General features: G+C 40.4%; 2 protein-coding genes across 3 annotated transcripts; one reads left to right on the top strand and one right to left on the bottom strand.

The window, feature by feature from the left end:
* Positions 1 to 1,105: 1,105 nt before the first annotated feature.
* c1h14orf180 (chromosome 1 C14orf180 homolog) lies at positions 1,106 to 20,001 on the top strand. Of its 2 annotated transcripts, XM_035386986.1 has the most exons (10): positions 1,106 to 1,557; positions 3,412 to 3,442; positions 7,132 to 7,218; positions 8,843 to 8,963; positions 13,290 to 13,320; positions 13,702 to 13,810; positions 15,814 to 15,980; positions 16,720 to 16,849; positions 17,841 to 17,867; positions 19,195 to 20,001. In XM_035386986.1, exons 1-10 carry the CDS (start codon positions 1,405 to 1,407, stop codon positions 19,398 to 19,400), a joined length of 1,062 nt encoding a protein of 353 aa, XP_035242877.1. In that variant the 5' UTR covers positions 1,106 to 1,404; the 3' UTR covers positions 19,401 to 20,001. The 2 variants fall into 2 exon arrangements, with proteins under 2 accessions (XP_035242877.1, XP_035242885.1); XM_035386994.1 differs by lacking the exon at positions 17,841 to 17,867 and having other exon boundaries at positions 1,111 to 1,557; positions 19,195 to 20,000.
* Positions 20,002 to 21,029: 1,028 nt separating this feature from the next.
* Positions 21,030 to 27,427, bottom strand: LOC118210655 (transmembrane protein 179-like). The gene is made up of 4 exons (XM_035387007.1): positions 26,832 to 27,427; positions 25,348 to 25,485; positions 24,988 to 25,066; positions 21,030 to 24,086 (listed from the first exon to the last, which is right to left on the bottom strand). Exons 1-4 carry the CDS (start codon positions 27,131 to 27,133, stop codon positions 23,907 to 23,909), a joined length of 699 nt encoding a protein of 232 aa, XP_035242898.1. The 5' UTR covers positions 27,134 to 27,427; the 3' UTR covers positions 21,030 to 23,906.
* Between the last annotated feature and the right edge of the window lie 416 nt (positions 27,428 to 27,843).

Here is a 27,843-nt window from a genome sequence, read left to right as displayed (position 1 = left end):
TGCCACAAATGGCAAGAGGAGTGTCTTCCAACACTAAAGCTCTGTCCCATCTCCCGCCCTGAAGGACTCCACATTTGCATAATCACCCCGCTTAAGCCTTCTTGATGCAATTAGGCTAAAACTGGCAATCTCCATTCCAAGCCTTGTCAGACAGAGCCAACCATTCAGCTTTAATACTGCTGGAGATTGAAGGGGTGGAGTTCAGAGACATTAAGTGCCCATTCAAAGAGAGCAAGGTGCATCATTAACCGGAATCCAACATAATGGGACCTGGCTGTTCCCATTTGGTTGAGTTTTCTGGTTATATTCAGCGATGATGTCAGATGTCCTCTGGGACAATACGGGGTGGCAGTAACCCCCGTATAAGGGCAAACGTATTCATCAATTTTCCCTAAGTGCTTTTGGATTTTCCCCCTCATTACACTCACAATGGCACAAATTGTCCTCTTTTACCGTGATTAGTAAGCTGCAAAGGAAATGCAAACATTTGGCCTCTTGCATTACTTCGGCAGTCAAGAAAGGGTTCAGAAGGCGAAATGCGTCTGATTGCACATGGGCAACACTAATGTTTTTATTCAAAGGTTTCCAGTAACCTTTGTGCATTACCAGCAGTAGCAGTCTGTCATTTCTAAATGCTGACATGAGCAGGCCATTCTGTCCCAGCTTTTCAAATACCAGGTCTTACGCTCTGTTGAAAGGATTACATCATTCTATTGCAATCATGTTCCTTATTAATAAGTCATGACTACAAGGCAGTAGTCTCAATCCCATCTCAGCCACCCACCCACCCACACACACACACACACACACACATACGCAAACAGCAGGCCACAATATTGTATAAATGCAGCATAACAGAGTAAGCATAGAGCAAATTCAAAAATATGCATAAACTGCACAAATATAGTACAGATTCACTCCAACAAGCCATTCATCATCTGTTTTGTAAGCTCCAGTCCGCGTCATTCTCTAGAGGTTTATAAAGCTTTCCACCACGGCACAGTGCTGAGACCACAGCTCTCATTTGTCACACGTGAGGCAATGCACACTGGTGCTACAGTACGTGAGGAGAAGGGGGATTGGACGAGAGCCCTGCCAGTCAGCAATCCTCACTCTGTGCTGCCAGCAGGCTGACTCCCACTCCGTACTGTAGTAGTATGGAGGGAGGGGAAAGCAATGGAGCTATCTTTTTCAGCTGGCTAGTTTCCTTAGCACCTGCCCTTGAAGGCCTGGATAGATGTGACTCAGCCCGCGTGCTCCTTCTCCGCCGACCGCCTCTCCTCTTTGTTTAGGTTTTTTACATTTTTGACATTTTTTCCGTCCTTGTTTTCCACGGAGAGAAGCAGGCGCTCTCCCCGGCCAGGAGGCTCAGATGGGAGGTGCTGCTGTGCGGGGAGGCTCGTCATGCTGAACGGAGGCAGAGAGGGCCTGTTCGAGCTGGGCAGGCAGCTCCAGAGGCAGGGGGAGCCCCAGGCCGCCCTGCACTGCTTCCTCAGCTGCCTGCTGGGGCTGACGCACGTGCAGAGCTTCCACTCGCTGCCCAACTGCCTGCACCAGGTGAGAAGCCCGGGGCCCCGCGCCGACCACATGCAAAACGCACATGCAAATCCCTCACGCTGGCTGAGAGGCAGCCCCTGCCTGCCCGCTGAAGCCCAGTGGGTTAGCATGCTCGTTTGTGTATTATCTGCACAGGATGAGCTCAAGATGCACCCTCTATGGGACAAGGACAAAAGACACTGCTCCGCGTTACCTAGCATTTGCATTTAAATGCAGTCAGGTGTAATGCATGCTGCACTGTTCTGGCTGTCACGTACAGTACACAAGTACATTAGCACTTCCTTTTACTTATTGCATTTGCTTCAGGTGACAGCTTCAAACAATGATGAGTATAGCTTGGCCTGTCATATATAATATGCATATAAATTGACACAGAATACAATAATAAAATTTAGTGTGTTTATAAATGGTTCTTGTTCAAAAAAAAAATGTTTCTTTTTTCTGCATGATAAAGTTACTTATTTCTAAAATATCTGACTGACCTTCACGTTGGAATGTGGTTCAGTCAGATAAAATGAAAGAAATGATACAATGTCCACAATGTCTGAAAATCTTTGTGTTTTTTTAATATCTCATGTTAACATGTTTCCTCATGTATTCTCATTTTCTGACCCATGCTGAAGAGGAATATTTATATGTTATATGTTATATGTTATATGTTATATGTCACTATGTTCCACTCCAAGCCCCATTTCTTTGTGCAGTATGCTTCATATGGCAAGTATTGCTGGGGATGTGCTGTGCTGTTCAGCTGTAGTGCTTCATCAAACCGAGGCGTATTTGTAGACTGTCCCTTGGGTCCTTACCAGCAGTTTTCCTGGTGTTTAGAAGCAGCTAAGGAAATATGTACCATATATTTTTTTATCTCTGCGTTCCAGGAGAACAAACATGTCAGCAGTTACGCAATTTTCAGGGAATGTGACGAATGATGTATGACAGCGTTGTGGTGGAGAGGGTTTTGTTCTATTTGGGTCATTTCATATTTGTTTTCTACAGTTAACTCTGATGTAAATTTGATGTAACACACCTCTATGTGCTACTTGCTGGACATTTCTATTCTTGTCAAAATCAAGCAATCAGCGTTGGTGGACGAAATGTACACAAACAAACTGTGAAGCCAAACCCAAAGATAAAACACAGCTACTTTACTCAAGATTTTTAGCAGTCATAACACTCCAATGTGACGTTTGTGTGACTAATTATAATTTGTTCCCTACAGAAAGCAATTTAAGCATTGAAATGATTAAAAATATTTCAATTAATTGATGTAATTAACGGTCACTGAACACAAAAATCACAAGTTTCACCTCAGACTCTGTTTATTTTTACTATTTACTATTTGTAAATTCTGTCAGTGACAAATAAAAAGCAGAACAGCAGGAGATAATTCCCAACAGGAAGGAAAATTAATTTAGCCCAAGGTTCAGTGCTCAAGTCATGACTCACATGACCTGCGATGAGTCATAAAAACAACTCATACTATTTTTGTTCAGCTGAAAAACAATTCTGTATCAAAATACAACACAGCAATTAAGCACAGAATTGATAACAGCAGATAGCCATAGCATTAATTTAACTCAACAGACTCTGTCAGTGGCGTAAATGTATTTAACTGACCATAGTTCCTCAGGAAAACACTTGGACATACCACGTCACTGAATAAACTCAGACATTATGCCACATCTTTCACAGAACATACCCAGATATTCTTCTTCACAGAACTAAGACACTAAGACGTGCCACTTCATTCTTCACAGAAAACAGTGACGCGCCACCTTTTCTGTCACAGGCTGTTCCAAACCCATCAGTAATCCATCACCCCATTTATTACTTCTGCCTTTCTTTCTCTTTCAGATTGCAGAACTCTTCATCGAGGAAAAAAATTGTATCCTTTAGCTTTAAACAAGCAACAAAGTCAGAACAACGACAGGAACGGTATGCTTGAATCCCAAACAACGTAACCCCCACCCACTTAGAGAAGATGGACTCTGTAGATATGCCAAGAGGAATTTATCAGTAGATAATGAAAAGCTTATGCACAGTGATGTGACATTCTGCAGCAGTGGCTCCCAAACCTTTCCTCGGACACTACCAGCTGGATCCAGGTATTTGATGTGTTCCATCTCAAGCACAGCTGATGCAAATAATCAAGGTCTTGATTAGTCGTATCAGGTGTGGTCGAGGTGGAACACATAAAGTACCTGGATCCAGCTGGGGGTACCTGAGGAGAGGTTTGGGAACCGCTGTTCCACAGCAGTGTAGAGCATGTATATGTGTATGTATAAGTTCCAAGAGGCAGCGCGGTTGAATATGTTAGTTATGCATGACTGCGGCCCGGACTCTGCAGGTGTCAGGGTCTGTTACTCTGTTAGATGAACTTGTAAGCTCTTATCTCCCGACAACATGGAACTAGGAGGCTAATTGCCCCGTAGCTGCAGTATCCATGTATTGATGACAGCAGTGCTAAGTATAGAATGCAGATAAGGGATGCATGGCATGTGGTGATATACATCCCGACCCACTCTTCGTCACCGAGACTCCCAGTTCACACGGCTCACATTCCCCGCTGACGACTCAGCTCTCTACATCCCCACATCAAATGCCCAGCTCACGGCTCTGAGATCATGTCACCCCATCCCTCGTCATCACATCGGCCCGTGGTCTAACCCATTTTAAATTCACACGCTGCACTTTGTCATTCTGTCAACCCACACACAGTAGCTGCACGCTGGAAATACACATCAAGCAGAGTACTGCTCCAACTAAACATGGCACTATCTATACTGAGTCTTCCAACAAACAGCACCTATCACCTTGAAATGAACGTTTTATGTATTTTCCTGCCTATGATCACAAAATGTCCTGTCCTGTTCACCTTTAAAGAAATGTGACAAAACTCATATCCAATCTGATCCAAAGGAACATTTATTTCTGGACACTAAAGTTGTGAGCAACTTATGAAGCTCTGTATTACCAGCCTGGGCACCTGTGAGATATTTGCCTTGTCCTCTCTGACAACCTTGACTGGTGTGAAGGTGTAATACTATTTTGAACTGGTAGACCTTCATACTTATCCTGTAGACCATGGCTTAGAAAATACTACAGAAGAGTAAGGTGGTGGAGAGTTGCTTGTTCAAATAGGCAGCTTAGCACTGTCTCAGGTTTATCTGTATCGGTCAGTATTGTTTTGGCTGGCTAAAATATCAAAGACCGGTATTCAAGCAACATTTTCCCTTGAGTTGAATAACAAATGAATGCAACTTTTGGCTTCTCACCTCACAAGCTGAGTTTTCCATGTTCAGTAAAAATGAACTTGTCAAACTGAATTTGTGAAGCATACCGATGTTATGGGAAAATGTTGATTAAATCCAGACCACACACAACCAAAATCTCAACTGTGATCACTGAGTGTGATCTCTGATTTTGTTAACAAAAATGTTCAACGTAGAAATGAAAGAAATCTGCCAATTTAAACTGTTTCAAGTGTCAGTCACCCTCTATTTTTCCCTGTAATCTAAGATGCTACAAGGTTTGGCTACATTTGCAAGTGTCTGGTGAATGAATCGTAATTAGCTCCTTTAAAATCAATACTGAATAAATCACTCAAGGCACAGCTCTCTAAAGAAAAGTGATAAAACATTGAAATGGCTGCATCAGGGTCATTATACTAATTACAGTAGAGTAAACAGTTAAAACAGGAAATAGATGCCATCAGAAAATTGGCGAGCTGCCACTGCTGCTTGCTAAATATAAGCAAATGTAGATTTACATGGTATTTTGTCTACAGTTCCAGGAGAGTGTTCTCTTCTATAGGGGTTTTAAAATAGGTGTCGCATCTGTTGGATCACAAGTGCAAAATATTTCAGTCCATTGTAAGAGGCCAAGGAAATATACACTGAGTACCAAGTTCATCAATGTAATGCAACACATATCCTCTTTCAAATGGTTAAATGTTAAATCTGGACTACACTACAGTAGATGATTTGTTTTCTAAAACATTTAAAAATATTTATTCACAATTTGTTGTTTTCGTAGTCTGCAGTGTATAAAATGACTTTCTTTAATTTAGCGAAGACAGACGCATTAGAGAATGATACTACACACATACTTAGATAATTAGCTATAAAGTCCAGAGTCCACTGTCAGCTGTGGCCAAGAGTCGTATAGGGGAGTGTGATACTGGAAAGGTGACAAAAAGATGTGTCTAATTCCAGTGTTTAAAATATTGCATTTTCAGAAAAAAAATTAATCCTACTTCCATCTACTATGTAGATGGGCCTGCTATAAAAATGGTTAAATGAACAAGTGGTCAAAATAAAGGAGAAAAGACCAGTATAAAGTCAACTTACATAACTAATGGGGACCATAGATCCAAACCATATGACAGCCATGAAGGAAGCAGCCAAAATTCTAATTAATACACACATTCATGCATGAGTTGTAGAACTTAGGCTATAGTCAATCTTCTTAATAGTTTTTTTTTTTTTTTGCCAATTATAATGCTTATATAAGGTTTCTATTTGCTTTCTATTTTAGATTTGCTGATATAGAACACAACTAACTAAACTGCTAACAGAACAAATCTGTTTGGGAGAGAGTGCGTGAGAAACAAAAAGCTGGCAAGACTTCGCCTTTCAGTAATTGAATCAGAGACGCAGTATCATAAGTGTGTGTGCGTTGCAGCTGTGTGTGCCCACTCACCTCCTGACATTTCAATGGTTTCCATGGTTATACCAATAGGGCCTCACAGCCCTGTTTACAAAGAGAGAGCAGATGAAAGAGGGCAATGAGAAGGATGATAATAACTGACCTTTCTGTCGGTGACTACATCAAAGGCATCAGGCTTCTGTGTTGCTAAAATCTGGAATTCATTTTAAGGCTATTGGCACTCTTACCCCAAAGCACACCAGCAGGTGCTGATGTGGACACCTCCTCTGTCCACAGCCAAAGGTGACTGTTTTTTATATTTCACTGAAGTTCAACAATATTGCTTATTCTAGAACTGTTTACATACAGATTCAGAACAGAACAGTTGACTCCTGCTGTTAAGGACCACGTATCACCCTTTCATATACAGTATTAATAGGTCATGAAACAAATGTGTGTTTATTTTAAGAACATTGTCCATTCACAGCAATGGCCAGTGGCCACTCAAATGCTGGGGGTGTCATCTTACAGCCGGACATTCTAATCTATTTTCTGCAACAACGTGCAGAGACGAACAAACTCACCCATTTATTTTTAGTGCTAGCACATGTTGAATTCTGCTTACGGACTTTCAAGTTATTCGAACAATGCAATGAAAACAACGAGGGGAATACTTCGCATGAATTCTAATAAGCTGTACTAATGAAGGAGTGGTGTTCACAGCAGCACTTACATTTTTTCTTTCTGAAACCTGCGATTTCAGAAGCAATTGCTGTTTCTTGTTTTCCCTGCCTTCGTTCGTGAAAGTACCTTTGTAGCTCCCACGTTCATGAGCGTGATTAGTGTACATAACCTAGCCCGACGCTTCTTTTCCGTGGCGCCGTTGGATAGTTGACACCACTGTTAATCCTTCACCAGTATAAACAGATGTGAAGGCACTCCAGTTCATCCAGGCTGAGAAGATGTTCTACGAGGTGGCGTTGCTCGAACTCACTGCTCTTCAGGGGAGCGCTGGTAAGTTCACGCTTTACATATACTGTGTGTTTAGAGCACCGTTCCGAACATTTTTACATTTATTAATTAAGCTGAGCTGCAATCTGAAGTTCGCCGGAGCCATAACCGCTGTAGGCTACGGCATCACCAATTTACGCTGTGTATTCACAGTCCATAAACAAATAATACTAGTTTGATAGTTTCCTTTGAACTCTTGTGCTGTTTCGTTGTTCGCATTTTAGTACTCTTGACTAAAACGTGATAGTCTCCAGACGTATTCATACGCTTTCCTTCCATTAAAAAATATTTTCTGTTATTTCAGAACGTGGTAAACTATATTTGTAAAATATAAGTGGAGGACTCTGGGTAGTGGCCAGAATTTTTTTTTTTACAAATTTATAGGCTAAAACAGAATTTGGATTTTTGTAAAGCATTCAATGTGTCAATTGATGTGTGGAACAGACGTCAGATTTCCAGATTACCAGCTGACTCTCTGACTCTGAAAGGCAACACTCTGCAATAAAATTATTGAAAATGCTACGGTGAATAGTTTTAACCAAGAACAGAACGTGGTTAATGAATTTGATGTGCTTTGAAAATTCTTATAAATACACATGTAATGTATGTAAATTACACACATTACCTTTTTGTATATCATCATTTTATGTAGCTGGGCATTTGCTGAATTGCTGAGTTAAACCTAATGCCAATGGCCTATTCAGGATTTGAACTTCGTGAAGAATTATCCTCTCCCTCAGTGCAACATTAATGATGGGGTCACGTGGTGGTTTCGGGCACCTGAAAAACAACCCTTCCCTGATTTTGCATTGGCATTCACCCAACAGCAGTGATCTATCGCCTGGTGCCTCTTTGCAAGGCCGCTGCTTCTGTTTGCGCCCGAGCGCTGCTGATACAGCGACCGGCTCTCGCATGTGCAGGATACAGGAGCAGGGGGCCACAGAGAAGACAAATGGCCCTGCTCTGCGGTATCTGATTAAGCAAGGAACAGCACCACAGAAACCAGAGGCCTCTGAATCAGCACATCCGCCTGGTTCCCAGCTGCACTAGTACCAGCGTTTTGCTTACCCTCTCGCTCTCTCTCTTTTTTTGCATTTATCTTTTCTTTTTTTCTTTCCCTGTCCTAATTCTGTCCATCCCCGAAATATGCATGTCCATCCTTCCATGTGTAATTTCTGTCACTAAGCTCATCCCCCTCTCCTCTTCTAAACTCTCCCAGTCTTCTTTCCCAAACCTCTCTCTCTCCTCATTCGCCTCTTTTCTCTGCCTTGGTCATGCATCATCCTCGCTCCTCCCAAGTCATGAGTTAGGCACGATGCATGGTGTGCTTTATGAGAGGGAACAAGGGTACACTTAAGACCAGCGAGAGACAGGAAGTACAGCTCTGTTTCATCCTGACCCGCGGCTGTGCTCGCGTGCGTACATGCTAGCGCGTTCGTTTCCTCTCTGATCTTATCTACGCACCTTATCGCCGTCCGTCCTGCTCCCCGCTGCCCAGCGTGGCGTGTGGGTTGTCCGGGGGCCGTGCGGAGCCGCGGTGGCCGCCTGCCCGCGTTTGGGATCCTGTTTCCTGGCCCGGGGAGGGCAGTTGGCTGCTGACGGACTCTGATTACACCTTCTGTGACAGGTCCTCAGGAGACGACTTCGCTGGGATCGGCGGGATGGGAGTCTTCGAAGGAGCTATCGGAGCAGGCCTCTCAAGCTCAGGACTATGAGAGACTCGCCCAGGTGTGCATCATGAGCAAAAGGTAGGCTGTGGGTGCATCACGGGCTGTGGGCAGATCATCCATTGATCCACAGATAAAACTACACCATCACAGTGCTAAACCTTCAATTATGAAAATCTCCTATTTGTCCAGCGGACCATGTCATACTTTCCTTTGCACCATATCTTAGCTGTTTTCGGGGCAGACACTGAAGATTAGTACTGGAAGCTGAGGCATTTGTTGTTATGAAGTGGTTAAGAGGAACTGGGAAGTGTTCTCCGTGCAGGCGAGCCAGGCATCGACTGAGAGACATCGATCAGTGCCGACCATTGGCTGTCAATACTGAGTTATAGCTGGGGAGAGGCCAGGGAAGCTTAATGGAGCGTGCCGGATTCGGAGCCTTATGTTGGCTTGGTCCAGTGCCTGTGGAGGGGAGCTGCTGTCTGGCCACTGTGACGCAGCACATTGCTGCCATTTGATTTATTCATGGTGCAGAAGCGCATCCATAGACATTACGAGGGCTGGTTGCTGTGATTGTCTCTTAAACCGCTCTTGACCAGAATACATACAGGTTATGATGGAAAAATGTTTCTGGAGAGATCTGTGTATTTCCTTTTAAGCTCCTAAAATGCAGCAATTCATTTTTGTCCTCATAGGGGCCATGAATCTGTGGTCTTAATCTCCAGAACCATATATTCTACTACACTGAAACCTGTACTACAAAGAACATTCAATCAAAATCAAATAAATATTTAAATAATTATTTTCACTGCAACATGTTTTTGTCGTTCAAGACACTCAAAAATTACTTAAACTATTTTTTTCTGCCAGGTTTCAGAGGGTTAATTTGATGTTTTTTTATTTACTAATGCCCTTCATATACTGAAAAACTATGTCCTCTGAATTTTTCATTAGCTTATATCTAAACGGTGGCTATTGGTTATCTTCTTGTGTTCTCCCAATTTCAGCACTTTTAAATATTAAATGTGCTTTTTGAAGATAGGACACTGTATTACAGGAAAACTGGCATTGTCTGTGGAGTCTAAAATGATGTTATTGTGTCATTGTGAAGCGTATTTATGTTTTCGACCTTCTGTAATGATGCAAACACGGAGCCTTAGGTAAATGGGATGGAAATTTCTCTTGCCGTATATCAGCCTGAGAAGTCTTTATGCCTGGGGCTGCATGCAAAAGGATCCACTTTCATTTCTCTCTCGGATGGGAAATAACACATACGCCACTTCTCTTGTAAGTTTCAAATGCTGCTGGAACAACGGAAACCAGTATCCCTTTTCTCTCTGATGGATTGAGTAGTAATATCTTTGGTCGCAACATGCATAGAAAGACAGAAAGCTCCACTTTTCTATACCTGTATTGTCATTGGGTGGAACATTACAGCATTTAGCTTGATTGCTTAGGGGAAGGTGGTGTGGTGTGCAGTATTGGTGGTGGCTTTAAACTTGAATGAGGTGGAGATTCTTTATTACTGTGGCTCTGAGCTTGAGTTTCGGAAGACACAAGGACATCAAAGTGCACGCTGTGCTCCTGTGAGCTGCAATTATGATCTCAGCTTGAAGTGATCAGCTTCTGAGACCTTTTATTATTATTTCAGTTTTAATGTATGTTTGTAATTGGCCCACACCTTTTATGTGAAGTGAATGATATTTTAAATATTTACAGCGGTTTCTAGCATCCTGCTGGCTTTACGATTGTTGGTTTCAGGGCCCCCCTGCATGGCGTGGGGGTTTGTGGTCTAAAGCGGGAAAATATGCTTCAAGTTTACCTCCAACATGTAGTTTGTATAGCAACATTCTGTGTTCAGAGGTTGCACATATAAACAGATTAATTTCATCGAGTTTATTCACAATTACCAATGTAAATATGCAATTGTACACGGTGCCAGTGCTTCCTTTTCATGTTGTATGTGCTGTTGGAAATTGTTCTAGCGGTAAATAAAATTAAACATTGAAAATTTTAATTTTAGAAGAATAATATACAAGTATACAACCTCTGGCAGCAATGTTGCTGTATAAGCTGCTTCAAAGTTACTTGAAGTGTATTTGCTTGCTTTAGACTGAAAACCGGGGATGTTTTGGTATCAGGCGTATCCTTGTAATGCCAACAGGTAATTAGAAAACACTGTCATCAGCACTGTAAATATCTAAATATCCTCTGTTGCACACAAAACTGTCTGGGCCAGTCGAAAACGTCCACTACAATTTAAATAATTTCTTTTTTTAAAAACCCCAGAAACTTTAAACTATTTTCCATATCTCCTTGTGAATAGCACAAAGTGGTTACTGACCAGAAAAAGACTACTCCAAACAGCATTTTTTCATGGTTCATAATTTAGTTTATTTTACTCAGATGTTCACTTTGTTCAGGTCAAAAGGCTACTGAAATATTTCTGTTAGAGTGGAGTACGTTCTAAATAAACTATTTAAGATTTTAAGGCTTCAAGCCCTTTTAAGTACTCAGGACTCAAAATAATCCTTACGGGGAAAAGAATTTCAAACTATATACTTTTCAAAATGTTCCAGAACATGGGAGAAGGAAAGGAAATATTACCATGAAGGGACACTTTTGGCTGAGATGGTACTGTAGGTGAAACAAGGAACTTGTTTATCTTTTTTAGCACTGTAGATCATTTTTAAGCTGACCTGTATGTCAGGCAGGAAGTTCCTTTTCTCCTGAATCTTTCAACAAAGTGGCAGGAAGTCCTCCGATCAGCAGGTATGCTGGGAAGCCAACGATCGAATGTCGAGAGGGACACTCTAACACGGTGCACCCAACACCCAGCCATTACTTATTTAAGAGGCTATGGTTTGGAACAGTAGCGCTGACATCTGTAGCACTAAACACGGCCTGCTCTACATTTATGAGGACACGCGGAAGTGATGGATGACCTTGCGGTCGCCCTGCAGGGGGACACAGCGGGTGCGAGGCGGCTCACACCTCGCGGCGGTTCAGAGGGGTTCAGGGTGCAGCCGTAACCCAGGCTGCGGGTGCCATGCCGCGTAACGCTGCCCGGATGCCACCTCACCGCAAACGGCAGTTGGCACTAGTTGAACATTTCCACTGACTTCATAATCTGACTTCTTCTCTGTGTCACGCTGCCTGCACCACAATGCAGAATCACAGTATGCCCAAGTTCAGATTTGTTAGTACCAAGGACTCCAAACGCTGATTTAAATACACATAGTATAAATAATATTCGTTCAATTATGTTCCACCATTGTGGTCTTCTCTGAAATGGGTTATTTTTGGTTCTTCATACCTGATCTTGCTGAATCTTGTTTCCTAATCCGATCACTATCATGAGAAACAAGCATACATTTTGAGACAGCACTTCAGGGTAATATAGGAAATTGTATAAAATACATTGTTATGTCATTATTAATGTCAATATTGACATTGACATTTCTGTATAATATAAAATACGATTTTGAGATAATTTCATTCAGAAAGCCAATATGGCCTTTCTCTTTTTACATGTCTGTCTGCTGCGTTAGCTAAATACAAGCATTGTGACAGAAACATTTTGATCAAAATCTAAATGTCACCAGTGACATCAATTCCAGATAGACCGTCCATCTTATTCTATCATATTATGCAGTTATAAAAACAATATGGGGCAGCTGTCTTGGGATGGGCTTTTTCCCGTCATCTGAATTACGCGATATCGGCACTTTGTGAGTCACAGAGCGCGACCATAAAAAGAATGGCGGCGAGGAAAAAAATAATGGTATTAAATGGCTGCCGACTGTGGACATACATCATGTCGTCCAGTGCTGGTTTAAAGACCTCTGGTCAGTGGTGTGTTGTGATGATAAGCCATCCATTACTGTTAGAGGATAGGCACTGCAGCACTGCGGCTGGCAAAAGGACCTTGGTCACAGCCGAAATGGGGTGTTCATCAGCTGGTAATCATCGCTGGCAGGGGAGCGGGCGACAGGGAGTTAGAACGGGCCCATCTGCTCAGTGTGAGGCAGAGGGCCCGCAGGCACGGGCCATATGCTGGGCGGCCGGAGGACTGAGGGGTCACTGGAGTTCAGCAGGGCTGGGCCACCTGGAAGCACTGACCTTGCGTGGGGAGATGGGCTTCACAATGCAGGATCAGCAGGAGCAGCAACCTTGACTGGTCATGTGTCAGTGTGTTCTGTGTAAGTGGCGGGTGGGAGAATAAGGAAGCCACAAACGTACAGACATGAACTGTGTATAAGCACAAGCGTGAGCACACGCGTAAACATGCACACATGGACACACGCATAAACACGCACACATATTCATGCCTGCTCACACTCAGACTCAGTCCTAGCAGAGAACTGATGACTGATGAGTGACGGCTGTTTCTGTTCTTCTTTTCAGACCACATCTTGCTTTAGAGTACAGCGGCAAGGTATGTCTGTGTATCAAATTAATGTACGGTGTGCCTATGTGTGGATTAGCTGGGTGGCAGTGCTTTACCTTACTGCAAATGTTCATGTGAAGCACAGGACACGTCCTTCTACGTAATGCCACTATCCATATGGTATATTAATAAGCTTTATGGGGTAATACTGTACTTTCATTAAGTGCCATACTTTAACTGTAGCCCTTTGCATTGTTCTGCCTTCTAACATAAATGAGATTATTATTGTGCCGTGAATGGCATCTCAGTTTCAATGACATTCTGACACAAACCATTAAGTTATGACATAAATTCCCGTGATTGAATCTGACTCTAATGAAACGCTGCCCTCCCGTGTTTGACTTTACCTTGCCTTTGCTTCTGTTTCAGGCCACTAAAATCAGACAGAAAGCCTTTGGCAATGACCACCCCATCACAGCCAGGAGCCTGGAGCTCCTGGCGTCTGTCTATGCTGAGATAGGCAAGACCGAGTACACAGGTAAACACCTTCTCTCTGATTTACTGAACAATTGCATTACGTGGAGCGCAGGGAAATCCTGTTTTCTCTAAATTATGGGACAGATTATCACAACACTCTCTGTGCTGAATATGTACAAATGCCCCACTTTCAAACTATAAAACTTAGGAGTGATAGGATGCAGGATAGCGATTATGGGGTTATAAAGTATATAAGGTATATGAATAAACATCTTGATGCTGAAACCAACCAGCTAATGAAGGATTTGGCTAAAAGGCTACAGGTCATCACTATTTATGATTCAGATATTATACTGTATATACGGAGTGAATATATACAGTATATTTTAAAATATTTTAAAGTACATTGGACTGTCATACCATGGAGCTTTTTATTGAATGCACAAGGGAATATTAACAGTGGGCCTCATTGAATTAAAAATATATTTTCAGAATGGACTTTCAGTTCATTAAGTGCCTAGTTCAGAATTATTCAAATACCACTAAAAGTATTATTACATGTACTAATATATTATTTGATCCTGCAGGCAAGGGAAACCTATCGTATGTTTAATGAGGTTTTTAGTTAATTTGATTATCTTAATAAGCAATTAGTCAAACAAGCTGGAAAAGCCAAATGTAATCTGCTCATTTGTTAAGAACTCAGCAGCATGCTCCATCACACCTCAGTCTTGGAGATCACTAGAAATCAAACTGTGTTTAATTTTTGGTAACATAATGGTACAAAACTGTATGTATGTATTAATGTGTGTATGTACTGTATGCTATGTGTTTATATATGACTGTCTTGGGACAGACACTGGCCACCAGTTGCAATTTTAGTATCTGTTTAGTATTAGCGGTTTTGCCCAGATTGAGTGTAACCCCAGTGTATTTTATTATTCCCACTTCACACCAAATATGGGCAAATCAAACGTATTTTATGTTCTATGAAATGAATAGCAACTGTTATTTAAAGGCTAGGCTTGACTGCTTGTTTAATGCAATTGATCAGTGAGTGACTCATAGGCACCTTAATTGGACAGATTTCATTTAAATCATCATTTAATTAATCGAGTAAAATTAAGAATTAATGTTGTTTGAATACAGGCTTTTGGTTATACACACAATCACATCTCATATGGATATACAAAGCTATAGCTACGCTACAGAACAGCCTCTTACAAAGTGCATTCTCAGGAATTATAGGCACACAGACCAAATTACCATCATTGTTTTACAGGTAAAAACAGCAGTGTGTGCATTGTCGGTCAAGTGTATTTCATTGTAGAGTAACAGCTTTTGGGACAACCCAAGTCCAGCTGGGGTCGGGTCATTCAGCTGCGAGACTCCAGTAAATTCAGAGCTGGATAAATGGCTTGTAGATCTGCAGCTGCAGCTGGTGAAAATGCCAGCTGAGTGTAATGATAAATAAATAAACGCACTCTTCTGTCTTTTATCGCTTGACAGTTTGAGGCCAGTGTTTTACAGGCTCTGTCCAATACCACTTTGCTGACATTCCAAAAAAAATTTTTTTTTCATTGTCCCGCAGTAAAATACAACAAGATTTTATCTCAAAGTGTCTCAGCTAATGGACGTCCTTGATGCTTTGAGTCACAGTTATAGGCGGCGTTGCGCAATCGTTGAAGAATGTGGAGGCTGTGCGGGACTTATCGCTAACGTGCTAAGGCAGGGGGATGTTAGGGTTCGGGTGTCTGATGTCAGTGCAAGCGTTGCTCCTTGTTTTTGCAACCTTTGCTTAGCACACAGTAAGTGCGCCGTCGGTGACTCAAGCAGGGTCATAATGGACAAAGGTAAATTTGCAGTGGCATCAGTGTACTGTAAATAAAGTGGCATAGCTGTGTTCCTGTGGTGTAAGTTGGCCTCTCACTCTTATTGCACCTCACCGAGTTGTAAATCAGTGTTATAAATTTCTATCAGCGTCCTTCTGTAAAACAGATTTAAAACCACTGAGCTGGGATGAGTGGGCTAAAACAGTGCCTTGGCTATGTTTGGACTCCACAGACTCTCTGGGCCAGTGTGTTTCGGTGCTGTCCAAGAGATTTACTACAACGGATACGTTCAGCGACGCACTCAATGGCGTCCCGCCAACCCACCGGGAGAGACGCTCCGAGGTCCGACACCACCACAGGAAGGACCCCCATCCTCAACAGGAAGTCTCCAAGCACAAGGTGACACCCTTTTTCTCCTTATATTTTTGTTTTGTATTGCTTTCTACGTTACAGTCAATGTACGTAAATCACTGACTGCAATACATAAGCACTGCAACATTATACCATAAAGCAAAGATTGAGATCTTATGAATGGATAATAATTTTTAGTACCCTTGACATTTTCAAGATTTCCAAAAGGAAAAATATGGCAATGTTGTTGTCTACATTCAGGAAAATTACACCTAAATTTTCACTATGCTAAAATTCCGCAAAACATGCATATCTCATCGATTTTCGTGTCTAGCTTTTTCCAGATTAACGGAGACCCAGGCTATGACTGAAAACAAGAAATATATCCAGATGTTTTTTTAAAAATTTTCTATTATATCCTCATGTCTCACACCCTAGGTGTCTGTATTGGTTTATTATTTGCGTCAGTCTTGAATGCAGGAAAATCTCCACGCAGGGCCCGAGTACAAGGCCAGTGTTACAAAATGATGGGCAATTTTAGAATGCTGGAAAATAATGTCTCATTTCTGCTTGCAGGGTATTATGCACTCTGATTAAAGTTCCTGTTCCTCTTGCCCATGTTGTAAATATAACTCCAGATATGTATTCATAACTTCTCACTCAAATGAACTATTTAGTTTAGAACTATTCTGTGCTATTCCACAGAACAGGTATGAATGCAAGTGTGCGTGCACACTATAGTGTTGTGCTCTAACATTGTGCGATTCCACATGATCTCCCTGTCCAGACCAGCAGCTGTAAAATCCCCACCTCCATTTTGAAGAGGCCCAACTGCAGTAGTGTGGACTCCGAGCTGACATACCGGCGGAAACCAGAGCGACACGTTCGCTTCAGGGAGCCAGAACTTACTGTACATGGTAAGAGCTGGAGAGCACCACAGGAAGAGGTCGTTACCGACTGTAGTCCAGTCAACCAGGTCAATTATCTTTCTACAGTACATGGAAAATTTTCCTTATACAGAAAGTACACTGCTACTGTAAATTTAACAGAAATTATACAAGTCCAAGAGGGCTCAAGTGTACTCTTATCAGAGCTGATTTAACACTAAACATTTCACTATGCATAGTGGTAATCCCTTAGAATAGCAATATTCCCTTTCGCTGATTTCAGCGCTGCCTGTATTACCTATTGGGCACTATGCTGAAGGGGGAGTGCTGCCCCCTGCTGTTTCCTTTCCTACACTCAATAAATAGAGCATTGTGTGCTTGAGCAGTATTATATTCAGCAGCAATTATAATAAAACTGTTATTATTATAACAAATATAAATCATAAATGAAAGTATGAAAGCAGTGTTTCAATTGTTTAACAATGGGCCACCAACGCTCCTTTATTTTGATTCATTGTTTTGTTTCAAATAATTCATTTTTACCAGATTTCCCATTTTAGGCATATTAGTGGTTTGTAGGAAGCTCAGTAGACTCCAGGAGATAATAGAGATCTCCTCAGTGACTTTTTAAGTCCCTTCCGCTATTATGCTAAACCTCTCAAGAGTAATTTTACAATTTCTCATAAAGTGTAGACATTGTTAAAGGTAAGCAATTAAAGGGAAAAAAATAATGAGTTCAATAAAACAAGAATGTTCCGGCGGATCACTAAGTGCAGTATTCTTTGGACTGAAGTCATTGGGGATTTCGGAATTTTAAAAAGGGAAGCAACGCTAGGCCTACTTGATTTGCATTTAGAATTAGCAATAAAAGCAATGGCTAATATTAAGGCAGTAATTTGTAGAAGCACTAGCCTGTACCCACCAGTGCTTGTAGCCAAAACATTGATTCAGGGCCTGAAACTGCTGTCATGGCAACAAAGAGGTACAGTACTTACCTGCCATTCATCTTTCCAATTCACAGACATTCCAAACTATGACTATTTAGTAGGTAAGTGGGACTAATGGAGTGGACTGTGGTTCACTAACCGCATGCAGTGGTGATGTGTCACTCACACTGATCGACAGCAATCATGAAAAAGAGTGGAGAAAAGACACTGTGGATTATGAGAGCAGAGAACAGGAAGAACAGAGACTACACAGTAATGTAGGGATAGTCTAAGCTTACTGCTTAAGATCATTCATTTTATTCCTTTGATCATTCATTTGATCACTTAATTTAATGAAATCCCGTGTGGAACTTAATGCCATAATAGAAAATGCAAAATTAGGCTATTCGTTTCATAGCTGTCCTAATAATTCTCATTTTTGTCATTTTGTCAGTTTAGCTGAGTGCTTTGTCCTTTAATGGTGTGTTATTATTTCTCTATAGTTTGTAGTGATTAATATTATTCCCTGATCAACTCACCTGCACTGGAGGAATTAATAGCTTAGTGTAATTTATTTTACACCAGTGCCAAAACATTTCATGCTCTATTTTTTACACAACACATGCATGGCTCTACTGTGAGTAAGTGTTTATCTTCAAAAATACATTATCCTTATTTGAACCCATTCTGGTGACTGAATAGCCGAACAGAATTATTTCACAATAGTTTTGACTGTGTAATATTGTTATCATGTTGCACTGCAGTTTTAGGAACATCAGAACATAGGACTCACAAAGGAGAAAATGTTAGTTAGATTGCTTTAAGCCTAACCCTAATTATAGGCCTGGGAGTCATCACAAATACAAGATTTTTATATTGAAATGAATGAGAATCATGCTATATATCATCAAATCAACAAAAGAAATATGTAGAAAATTTTGTTTTTTTGTTTTTGCAGAAGAAATGCCAAAATACTTTAGGCTATAGTGTTAGGCCCCAGTAGTGGGGAAGAGTTTGGTTAGCCAAAGCAAGGATTAACCCTTGTGCTGACCCTTCATCCTGAACATTACCATAAATTTGCCTCCACCCTAATGCTTTCCAAACCCTAATGCTTACCCTAAATCTAACCCTGACCCTAATAGGTGATGGTGTATATGATAGGTGCATGAGTATTCCAAAGGGACACCTTGTGTTGCCTACAAAGAAAACAGGGTCAGCTTAAGGGATCAAACAGCATGGTGCAGAATTCTCTGTTATGCATGTAAACTCATAGATATAATCAGCTATATAGTCTGAATGTTGTTATGCATTGCAACATGATACAGTGTTTTAAAAACCCGAATGAAAACTAGTGTAAAACATAATGGGAAGCAGAGCCTTGTAGTCATGGGCTAATAATTCTGCTGTTGAAGCTTCTCCAAGGTGACGCGATTTCCATTTGGGTTACAGCATACGACGCATCCCCAAGCCGCCCCCACCTGGCCCTCATCACCTGCCTGTTCCTGCTGCTCTCCGTCCTCGGGGTGGTGCTGTACTGCTCAGACCGCAGGCGGCCACAGCGTGTGTGTGAGGAGCTGGAGGGCGTGTTGGCCGTTTACCTGCTGCAGATGAAGCAGGTGGTGTGGGGCTGCTGGATATGGTTAACCATGCAGTGACAGAGGCCAGCCATAGGTGGAGCTCTAGAGCGCTTCTTCCACCGCTTTGCAAGTCTTCACATGGTCGTTGCCTCTTACACAAGCATTGCATCCTCACTGTTTAGTTACGGTGCTGAAACACGCATCCTAAAATCTAGCACTGCGCTTACTTATACTGATATATAGACGTATGTTATCAGCGTCATGTAGCACTCACCCAGCTGTGTAAATAATTTTAGGTCATTTGAATGCCTTGTTTATGTTATTCAGGTCTTTAGCACCTTTGTAACGTGGCCAGTTTTCTCACCATAATCTCTTGTACATTTTAGGGTACCATCAATGTGGGTGAATGTTTCCATGGCATCCAAAATATTTTATTACAATTAAATGTGTTACATTCACATTTTAATATTTGAAAAAAATTACAGGCCTTCAATACAGTTTAGCATACAGATAAAGTAATGAAAGGCCAATCACAAAATTGACATTGTTAATGCAAATAGAGCAGTGGTCTCCAACCCTGGTCCTGGAGAGCTACAGGGTATACTGGTTTTCATAGTGACTCTGCACTTCATGAATCAATTACAGCAGTTGATTACATAGTTAACTCAACTCACCTGGTGTCTTGGGTCTCAATTGGGTGCTGATTTTAAGGTGAAAACAAAAACCAGCAGACCCTGTAGCTTTCCAGGACCAGGGTTGGAGACCACTGATATAGAGTATCAATTTTATGAAAAGAAAAATTGTTAAAATTAAGCAGAGTTAATTAATTGAAAGCACAAATGTTAACACCTTTTGCAAAAACGAAATGAAAACAGACACAACTTTACGGCGTATTGAGTCGATATTCATCATCTGTATTTTCAATCCAGGTCACAAGCTTGCTTTTTTATTTACTACATAAGATATACATAATGTTCTGGTATATAAAATTATCTTTTATTGAGAAAACAACTCTATGCAGGACATTGTAATTCTACCCACATGGATGGTACATTTGATTTGTAGTTCACAATTGAACGAGGAGTATCTATTAGCACAGAATTATGTATTCAGTGTATATGGTAATTTAATCCTATGAAGGAAATCTGTTTTCCTTAAGAGTGTACAGTTTTTGCTTTCTGCACTGTATAGATAGTTACTAAAATGCCACAAGGAATTACATATTCTGTTACAGAGGAAAGCCTGTGTACCTTTTCTGTATATCTGAAGATGGTAAAGTAAGAAATATTCCCTTGTTTGATTTTAAGTACATTTTATATAGATTTTGCTATCTGTTAATTTTTCTATTTTTAATTGCTCTTTGGTATTCAGATTTTAATCTTAATGTCTAATGCTATTCAAACTAGCATTTTGGAATTAACAAATTCTTATGGAATTCTAACACAATGTTTGGTGAAATAGTTTGTGTAAGGTGTAACACACTGGATTCTGATACTCAGTACTCAGTTACTGTAACACACTGTATAACGGTAAGCACAGAATATAACTGCAGAATTCATTATGGTCTAGATATTTCATCTGAGAGTACCTTTTGAAAAATATGCTTATTTTTAAATGTGCATTTTACATTTCATTATTAATTCAGGCATTTTAACCCTATTGACAAGACAAGAAAATAAAGGCAAAAAATAAACGCAAACACAGTACTGTTAAATATATGTTATGTATTATTTTAATTTGAAAGCGATAAAACACAAAACACTGTTTCCAATAATTTGTATTCTTTGCATTATAAGTTTCAGGGAACACAACCATACTGTAAATAGCAAGACAGCCTCTATAAGTGTTACACTTGAATTTCAAAGCAATACGGTGCAACAGTTGTCCAGAAGAATACTGTCGATATTCATAGAGAATGTTTCATATTCTACAATTCCTGCTGAAATGTCAGCCCTTTCAAGCAATAAAACATATCCCCAGAAAGTTCACATGGTCTATCATTGCTGATTCTTGTTTTACATCTGTATTTCAACATGTATGCAATCACGTTTAAAGAAAGTGCCTTTCATAAGGTTCTGTTTGTTTCTACCTCTATTTTTTAATTTAAATTATTTTGAATAAAACTGTCTTTGTGAACCAGATTGTCTCCCACATCTTGCAGTGTAGCATTCTGTTGCGAGGTCAGTGAAAAGACTGCTGTTGATTGAAAGCTAAGAACTAGAACATTTGACAAAAGTATAGTCAAATATAGGATATATATTTATCACATAACTAAACCATATGTTCAAACAAGGCCTGTACTACAGAGACAAGCTTCTATGCTGGAAAATGGGTTAAGATTTGAGAGGTCATACATTTATAAGGCATTTGCCTTTAAGAATGTAAGTCCATCAGAGTGAGATGGCAGTGGTTTGGTTTTGTGAGTTCTGAGGCATGGATAACCGCTCTTGTAAACCATGTATTTCTCCTAAGGGGTTGTGAAAGTCAGGTGTTGGGAGGTAAAGATTTGTAAGTAAAATAAAATAAAATCAATTTCTCATGGTCACTGCCACCACCACTTTTCATGCGAAAAAAAAGCGTATAACATACGGTATTTACACAGCTATAAATTGTACACAAGTACAATTTAGGAATGGTGGGAAGGTTGGTGGGTAGGCAATAAGAAAAAGTGCAAACAAAGCTGAGCCAATATCACATCGGTCAATTTATAACGTTCTGAGCGTTTTACAAAATACAGTGCTTGCTAGCTGTGTACATGTGACACTGAGAAAGCACACACTACATCTTGCTGCAGCATGCAAAATACTGAGGTCACTAGGGCACCAGTTCAGCCAAACAAAACGCGCACATCAAATGTAGGTGGTTATTTACAAACTTCCCCCAACGTCCTCACCTGTGCTTCCTGTAGCCACATTGTGCACCAGTCCTGGGGCAAATAAATTACTTGAAAAGCATTTATACTAAACTATTTCATCCAGGTATACATGTGCGCACACACACACACGCACACACACACACACATACACACAGTACATTGTGATTAGTATATTGTGAACTAACCAGACTTACAATTTTCAAATACTATTTGAAATTCAAATTTAGGATTTCTTGACGAAAAATTTGAATTTTAGAAGCGTCCATTTTCAGCAATATTTATGAACTATTTTTTTATTTATGTGATTTTTTATTTTTGTTTAGTAACCTGTTTTTTTTTAAAATGTCAAGGTCTGTTCAGGGGTGTCCTGTGAGAATTAAAAAAGTTATTGCAAATGAGAATTTATCCTAGGTCTGTCTTTTGACACTGATGGAACATGAAGGAGTGCGTAAGAATCCTACAAAATAGAAAATGCAGAGTTATCATTAGCTGTCCAGTCGGGAAGCGTAACTACGCAAATATCTTAACTGGCAGGTTCATCATTTACAAGGAATATTAGGTTACAGTACTTGGGGAATAACAGGATCTGATTCTTTGAAAATGTAATCTAGAATGCCCATTCCAAGTCTGACATGTTTCAGTGACAGCTACTGTATAGTAAACTATAGCTGTCCTGTTTATTGGCTTGTTTTGTTAAATATTCAATGGCAGACTGCTCATTTTCAATTCTGGCAATTTTGTTGTATACTATAATGCTGGAACTGGCAGTTACCATGAAGCAAATGTATCAGGTTATCCAAATTCCACTGAGCACTGCAGCATGACAAGAGAGAAATAATGATTAAGTCAATTCCATCGCTTTAGGATCAGTTCAGAGGGGAATTATTTGCTTTGTGTTGCTGAGCCGGTCATGGAAAGAAATGTTCAATGCAACATTACTTTCATATTAAATGGCTTCTTGCTGCTCATTTATGCTTGCTGTGTGCCTTAAGGGGGAGGAATGACTTTCTTGGATACATATAACTACTTGTACAGAGCCCAAAACAAAAAAGGACTTTGCCGGATTAGCAGGTTCTTAGCCCTGTGCGTTATCTGTAGCAGAAAGCAGGATCAGAACGGTGGCACAAAGGTTCTGCAAAATAAAGCACTGCCCCTCTGTCAGTAAAGGGATTAAATTAGCGATGCACGATAATACAGGAGTCACATTAGGTTTGGCCAATAATAGCGTCAACACATTTAATGTGACACATTTCTAATTAGGTAAATATGTCATGCTCAAAAAGGAGCCTAATCATAGCCTTCTGAATACGTTATTTTTATCTTTCTCATCAGCCAAACTGACTAGCAAAGCTATACAGAGACTCTATAGTAGCACTCTATATCTTTGTTAACAGTAACGTAAACATGTTAATATATTTTGTTTCATCTTTCCTCTTTTCCTCTCTGTGCTAATCTACTTCTTCTGTGAATGTGGAAATGGTTGCAGTTTGTGCTATAATATAAAACGGGAAGATATGGGCACCTCTAAATAAGGTCAGACAAATATGTACATTGGCCCCAGAATTTCCATGACGCGCATCCTTGGACAAAATCAAAGATGTCACTGAATGGTGTATTTGACTGTTTTCCAAAAGGGTTTACCAACACTCCTCAGCTAAGCCTGTCGGCTGTGGGGGACGTTTGTGAGTAACGCACACTTCCTGCGGAGGTTATATCATGGCGCTCTTCTCCTCCGCGTCCGATCCCCTGCGAGACGAGCGCCCAAGCAGCAGCTCCTTCTCGTGGATCAGGCTGTCTAAGAGGTCCTCCTGTCGGTAGTTGTGGTACACTTTCAGGAAGGCCAGCATGGTGATGCCCAGCCAGGTCAGCCAGGCAGCCCACAGGCCAAACTGCGTGAGAGAGATGCCCGTCATTTTACATGTTTATAAAAAAAAAAAAAGCTTGGTATTTCTTTTTGTACATAAACAAATGTCTTTGTGTACATATATTGTGAAAGGAGTTTCTGCTCACTAGGAGTAGGTGCTGCCCTAAAATTTGCTTTCAAATGTAGAGATGAACACCCACTTCATTAAGCAAAAATGTATTTGTACATGTATGTACTGATGATGAGAATTACAGTAGAAACCTGACTGCTCCAAACATGTGGTTAGCGACAAATGCCTTTACAAGGAGGGAACTCTAAAGCTAAACCAACAAGACCAAACTATACATTGTTTCAAGTCTGAAGGTGATTTTTCTGTGTACTAAGAAAGTAAAATCATCACACATGGTTTATTTGGGACAAAAAATATAATACCCCACATTAATATGGGAATAAAAATGCAATATACCCATATATACCCATATTTCACATTTACAGAACGGATCCACTTTTCTACAGTTTTTCAGTTACAACAAACAGTCATACTTCACAGTGAACAAAGCCTCTTGGTTCAGTCTCTCTAGAGTGGCTTCCCCTGCATCCACTTTCAATAAGAAATGAATAATTAAATGCTGATTAATAATTAAATACTGTAACTCCCCAAGAGCACACAAAGCTTGACAATACAATAGCATCCAATCAGAGCTACTGCCCAAGCAAAGCAATAATTAGAGATTAGTATGCTTTGACAAGGAAGGGAATAGCTTCAGTAGTAGTTGAAGTTTGTATAGGGACCTACTATTCAAGGAGAAAAACAAAACTATACTATTGACAATGTTTTAATCACTTAAGGCAAATTCATTGCAGTACAAATGCCAATTTGTACAATTTAGTTTTGCCCATTTTTATTCCATGGAGTTGGTCCTTACCTGTGCAATAGCAAACTGGTCATAGAAAGAGGAATTGTCCAAGCCAAGCTCCAAATCAGTGTCCTGCAATTCCTCACAACTGCAAACATGGAGACCACATAAAGTGTTTAAAAAACACTACTTTTATACTGTGTGACATAACAATAGAGTAATCTTCATTGCCTATCTACTTCCACTGACATCATTGTCATAGATTAATTATAAAATAAATGTCAAAAATAACAGTCTTCACTTAGGAAGGATTCAACAATCAACATTTGGTGAAGTAACCACTGGTGGAGTACTAATCTGGCCTGTTGATCCACGCTGTGTAATCCCAGCTCAGCTCCACAGCACGTAACAGCTGGACGGCAGGCCTACCTGTTAGGCATGGTCCCGTCCTCTGTGATGGCATCGCACCACAGGTTGAAGCCCACAGTGACAATGGTGCTGGCCACAAAGATGGCAAACACCATGAAAGAGCTGAGCAGCAGGTTGAGGAAGGCATTGAATATGGAGCTGCAATCACAGAAAGGGAAGGATAACTCAAATGGGTCAGCTGCACAGTTTCCCATAAAAACACATTTCAGCTGTTCCCTCAGTGCATGTAGCATGACAAAGGCCAGCTGCGACTCTTATTTGATGAACCATCTAACATCTTAACTGAGCGGGAAAGAACCGCTTCGGGGGTCATATGGAGGCTGCCACATATGAGCTGTCCTTTCAGCAATGGAATTTAAAATTGAATGTTCTTGCATTCTAAGGTGTGTGGGTGGATTTTCTTCCACATGCTGCAATTCTAAGAGGTACACAAGCATAGCAATTTTCTATCTAACCTAAGTTCTTCCACTGGGGTACACACACACACACACACACACACACATTGTAAAAAATGTCAAGGTGGCCCTACTTAAAATAACGAGTAACCTGGCTGAATTAAAAATCTTCAGTTTTTCATGCTTCTTCTCTTCATACAGTTCATACAGAAGAAGAGCCACTTTTTTTAGTAGAGCCACCTTGAAATCATTTACAGGGCACACACGCACATCACTGTTTTTGTAAATGTGAATATTCAAAAATGTTAAATAAACAATGCAGAATTCAAAAACAATGCAGATGCCTGAGAACACTGCCAGTGCAAAAAAAAATGAAACCGCTAGACAATTTGTCATTTATAATAAATAAAAAAAACTGATGATGTGCTATTCAGTTATTTCATGCTTGTCCGATCTAAACAATCCAGTAATGTTTTTTGATTGACCTATAAAAGATGCAATTCACTGCTCATGTATTTCAAGGGATGAACATATATTGGTACATAAGGCGATATGGCTTTCCCGCATCAGTACCGCCCATCTGATGTTATAAACGCTCCAGGGCGGATGTGGCATCTGGAAACCTCTGCAATGTAGCAAGTGACACATAAATGACAATTTTTTTGCGAGAAGAAATTTACACGCTCGTTTTCCGACGTTTATAACCAATCTGCAGATTGTTGGAGATCGTTTCAAATCATTTAAGAAAAAATGCATACATTCTGCTAGATAAATGTCTCTTTAGCATATCGATTACAGACATGCCGAGTAAACTAACTAAGGTGGGCTACGGATATTCTGCTTCAACTGTAGTGTTGCTATGACTGCGGTTTGGGGGAAAGGGGGTATGACATCTTGTCTGTAATTTGCATGTATTTATAGGCTACCGTATATTCATAATTACGTAGCTTTAAGGATTTAATTGAGAGTGAAAACAGCCATCTACCCATTCCCACCGCTACGCCAATCCATCCCCTACAATTAAAAGGAACACAAATACACACAAAAAAAAAACGAAATTTTGGACACTGTCTTAAAAATTTGACTCACTCGTCGTGGCCTTTGCAAAGAAAGAAGAGTAATCTCCATGCCTGGACTGCTGAAAGAACGAGGGAGACTATCCCGACAAAAGTGATGAAACTGCAAGAGGACTCTGGTCCCCACTCCTCAACGATGAAGCGTTGCTTGGCTACAGTGATGTTCTCGTTCTGCCACATGCCCCGCGTGAAAAGCAGACATTTCCCCTGAAAATCTTCGCCGTTTTCTGAGAGAGGCACAACGGAAATGAAGCCGAAAACAAACGCCAAGAAATAGAGGATGCATTGTGCAAAAATGAAATTGTCGAGAGCCATTTTCCTTCTTTCAACATCCACTGTACAAGTACCCACTGCAGCGGCGACTGCGCAGTGAGACACTGACGCATAAAACACGATATCCTTCAGTGCGTACCACAGCTGGGCTTGTGAAATTAATGTTCTTTTTTTAAAAAGTTATTAAATTTCTTGCAGTTGACCTTAGGTGGCGGTCAAGTGTTTTGTTGATTTAATAATGGTTTTAACCATTTAAAATGCATAATACATATACATACACGATGTAACGATATTTTCGTTGCTTACCACCTACAACTCGCCCCCATCTGCTCTAAGAGCAGATGAAAGTCTTCTGATGGTATTTGGATTGGTCAAGCTGCGTTTATCTTTCGACACTTGCTAATGTATTATTTTACTAATATTTCATCAAATTATATCATTAGCATGGTTCATATATTTTAGAAAGATGGCTCTGCACCTACCAAGAGCTATGGTGAAGGTGGAAATGAGCGTTGTGTTGGCAACAATGGTAGCTGAACAAACTTGCTGAAAGCTGCATATTCATATTACAGCATGCCATGCTATTTATTTTATCAAACATTTTTTTGCAGTAACACATAAGAAGTTTTAAGTTGTTAGAAGAACATAAAGTATCAGAAATCAAAGTTCACAGTTTAATTTTAAACCAATAATTCATTCATTCCAAAGAGTTTTTTGGTACACAATAGTGACAAGGATAGTTAGTATTAGCT

Source organism: Anguilla anguilla, chromosome 1, assembly GCF_013347855.1.
Source record: "Anguilla anguilla isolate fAngAng1 chromosome 1, fAngAng1.pri, whole genome shotgun sequence".
In the NCBI taxonomy this organism is placed as follows: domain Eukaryota; kingdom Metazoa; phylum Chordata; class Actinopteri; order Anguilliformes; family Anguillidae; genus Anguilla; species Anguilla anguilla.
The sequence above is the reverse complement of the archived record's forward strand: the minus strand, read 5'-3'. Positions and strand labels throughout refer to the sequence as shown.

Bases quoted from the DNA above. Each gene is read 5' to 3' on its own strand.
- LOC118210655 (XM_035387007.1), bottom strand. From the start codon at position 27,133: ATGGCTCTCGACAATTTCATTTTTGCACAATGCATCCTCTATTTCTTG. The intron at 25,486-26,831 runs GTGAGTCAAATT...CTGTGATTGCAG, and splicing joins CTTTGCAAAGGCCACGACGA to CTCCATATTCAATGCCTTCC. The intron at 25,067-25,347 runs GTAGGCCTGCCG...CCATGTTTGCAG, and splicing joins GACGGGACCATGCCTAACAG to TTGTGAGGAATTGCAGGACA.
- c1h14orf180 (XM_035386986.1), top strand. From the start codon at position 1,405: ATGCTGAACGGAGGCAGAGAGGGCCTGTTCGAGCTGGGCAGGCAGCTC. The intron at 13,321-13,701 runs GTATGTCTGTGT...CTTCTGTTTCAG, and splicing joins CTTTAGAGTACAGCGGCAAG to GCCACTAAAATCAGACAGAA. The intron at 15,981-16,719 runs GTGACACCCTTT...CTCCCTGTCCAG, and splicing joins AGGAAGTCTCCAAGCACAAG to ACCAGCAGCTGTAAAATCCC.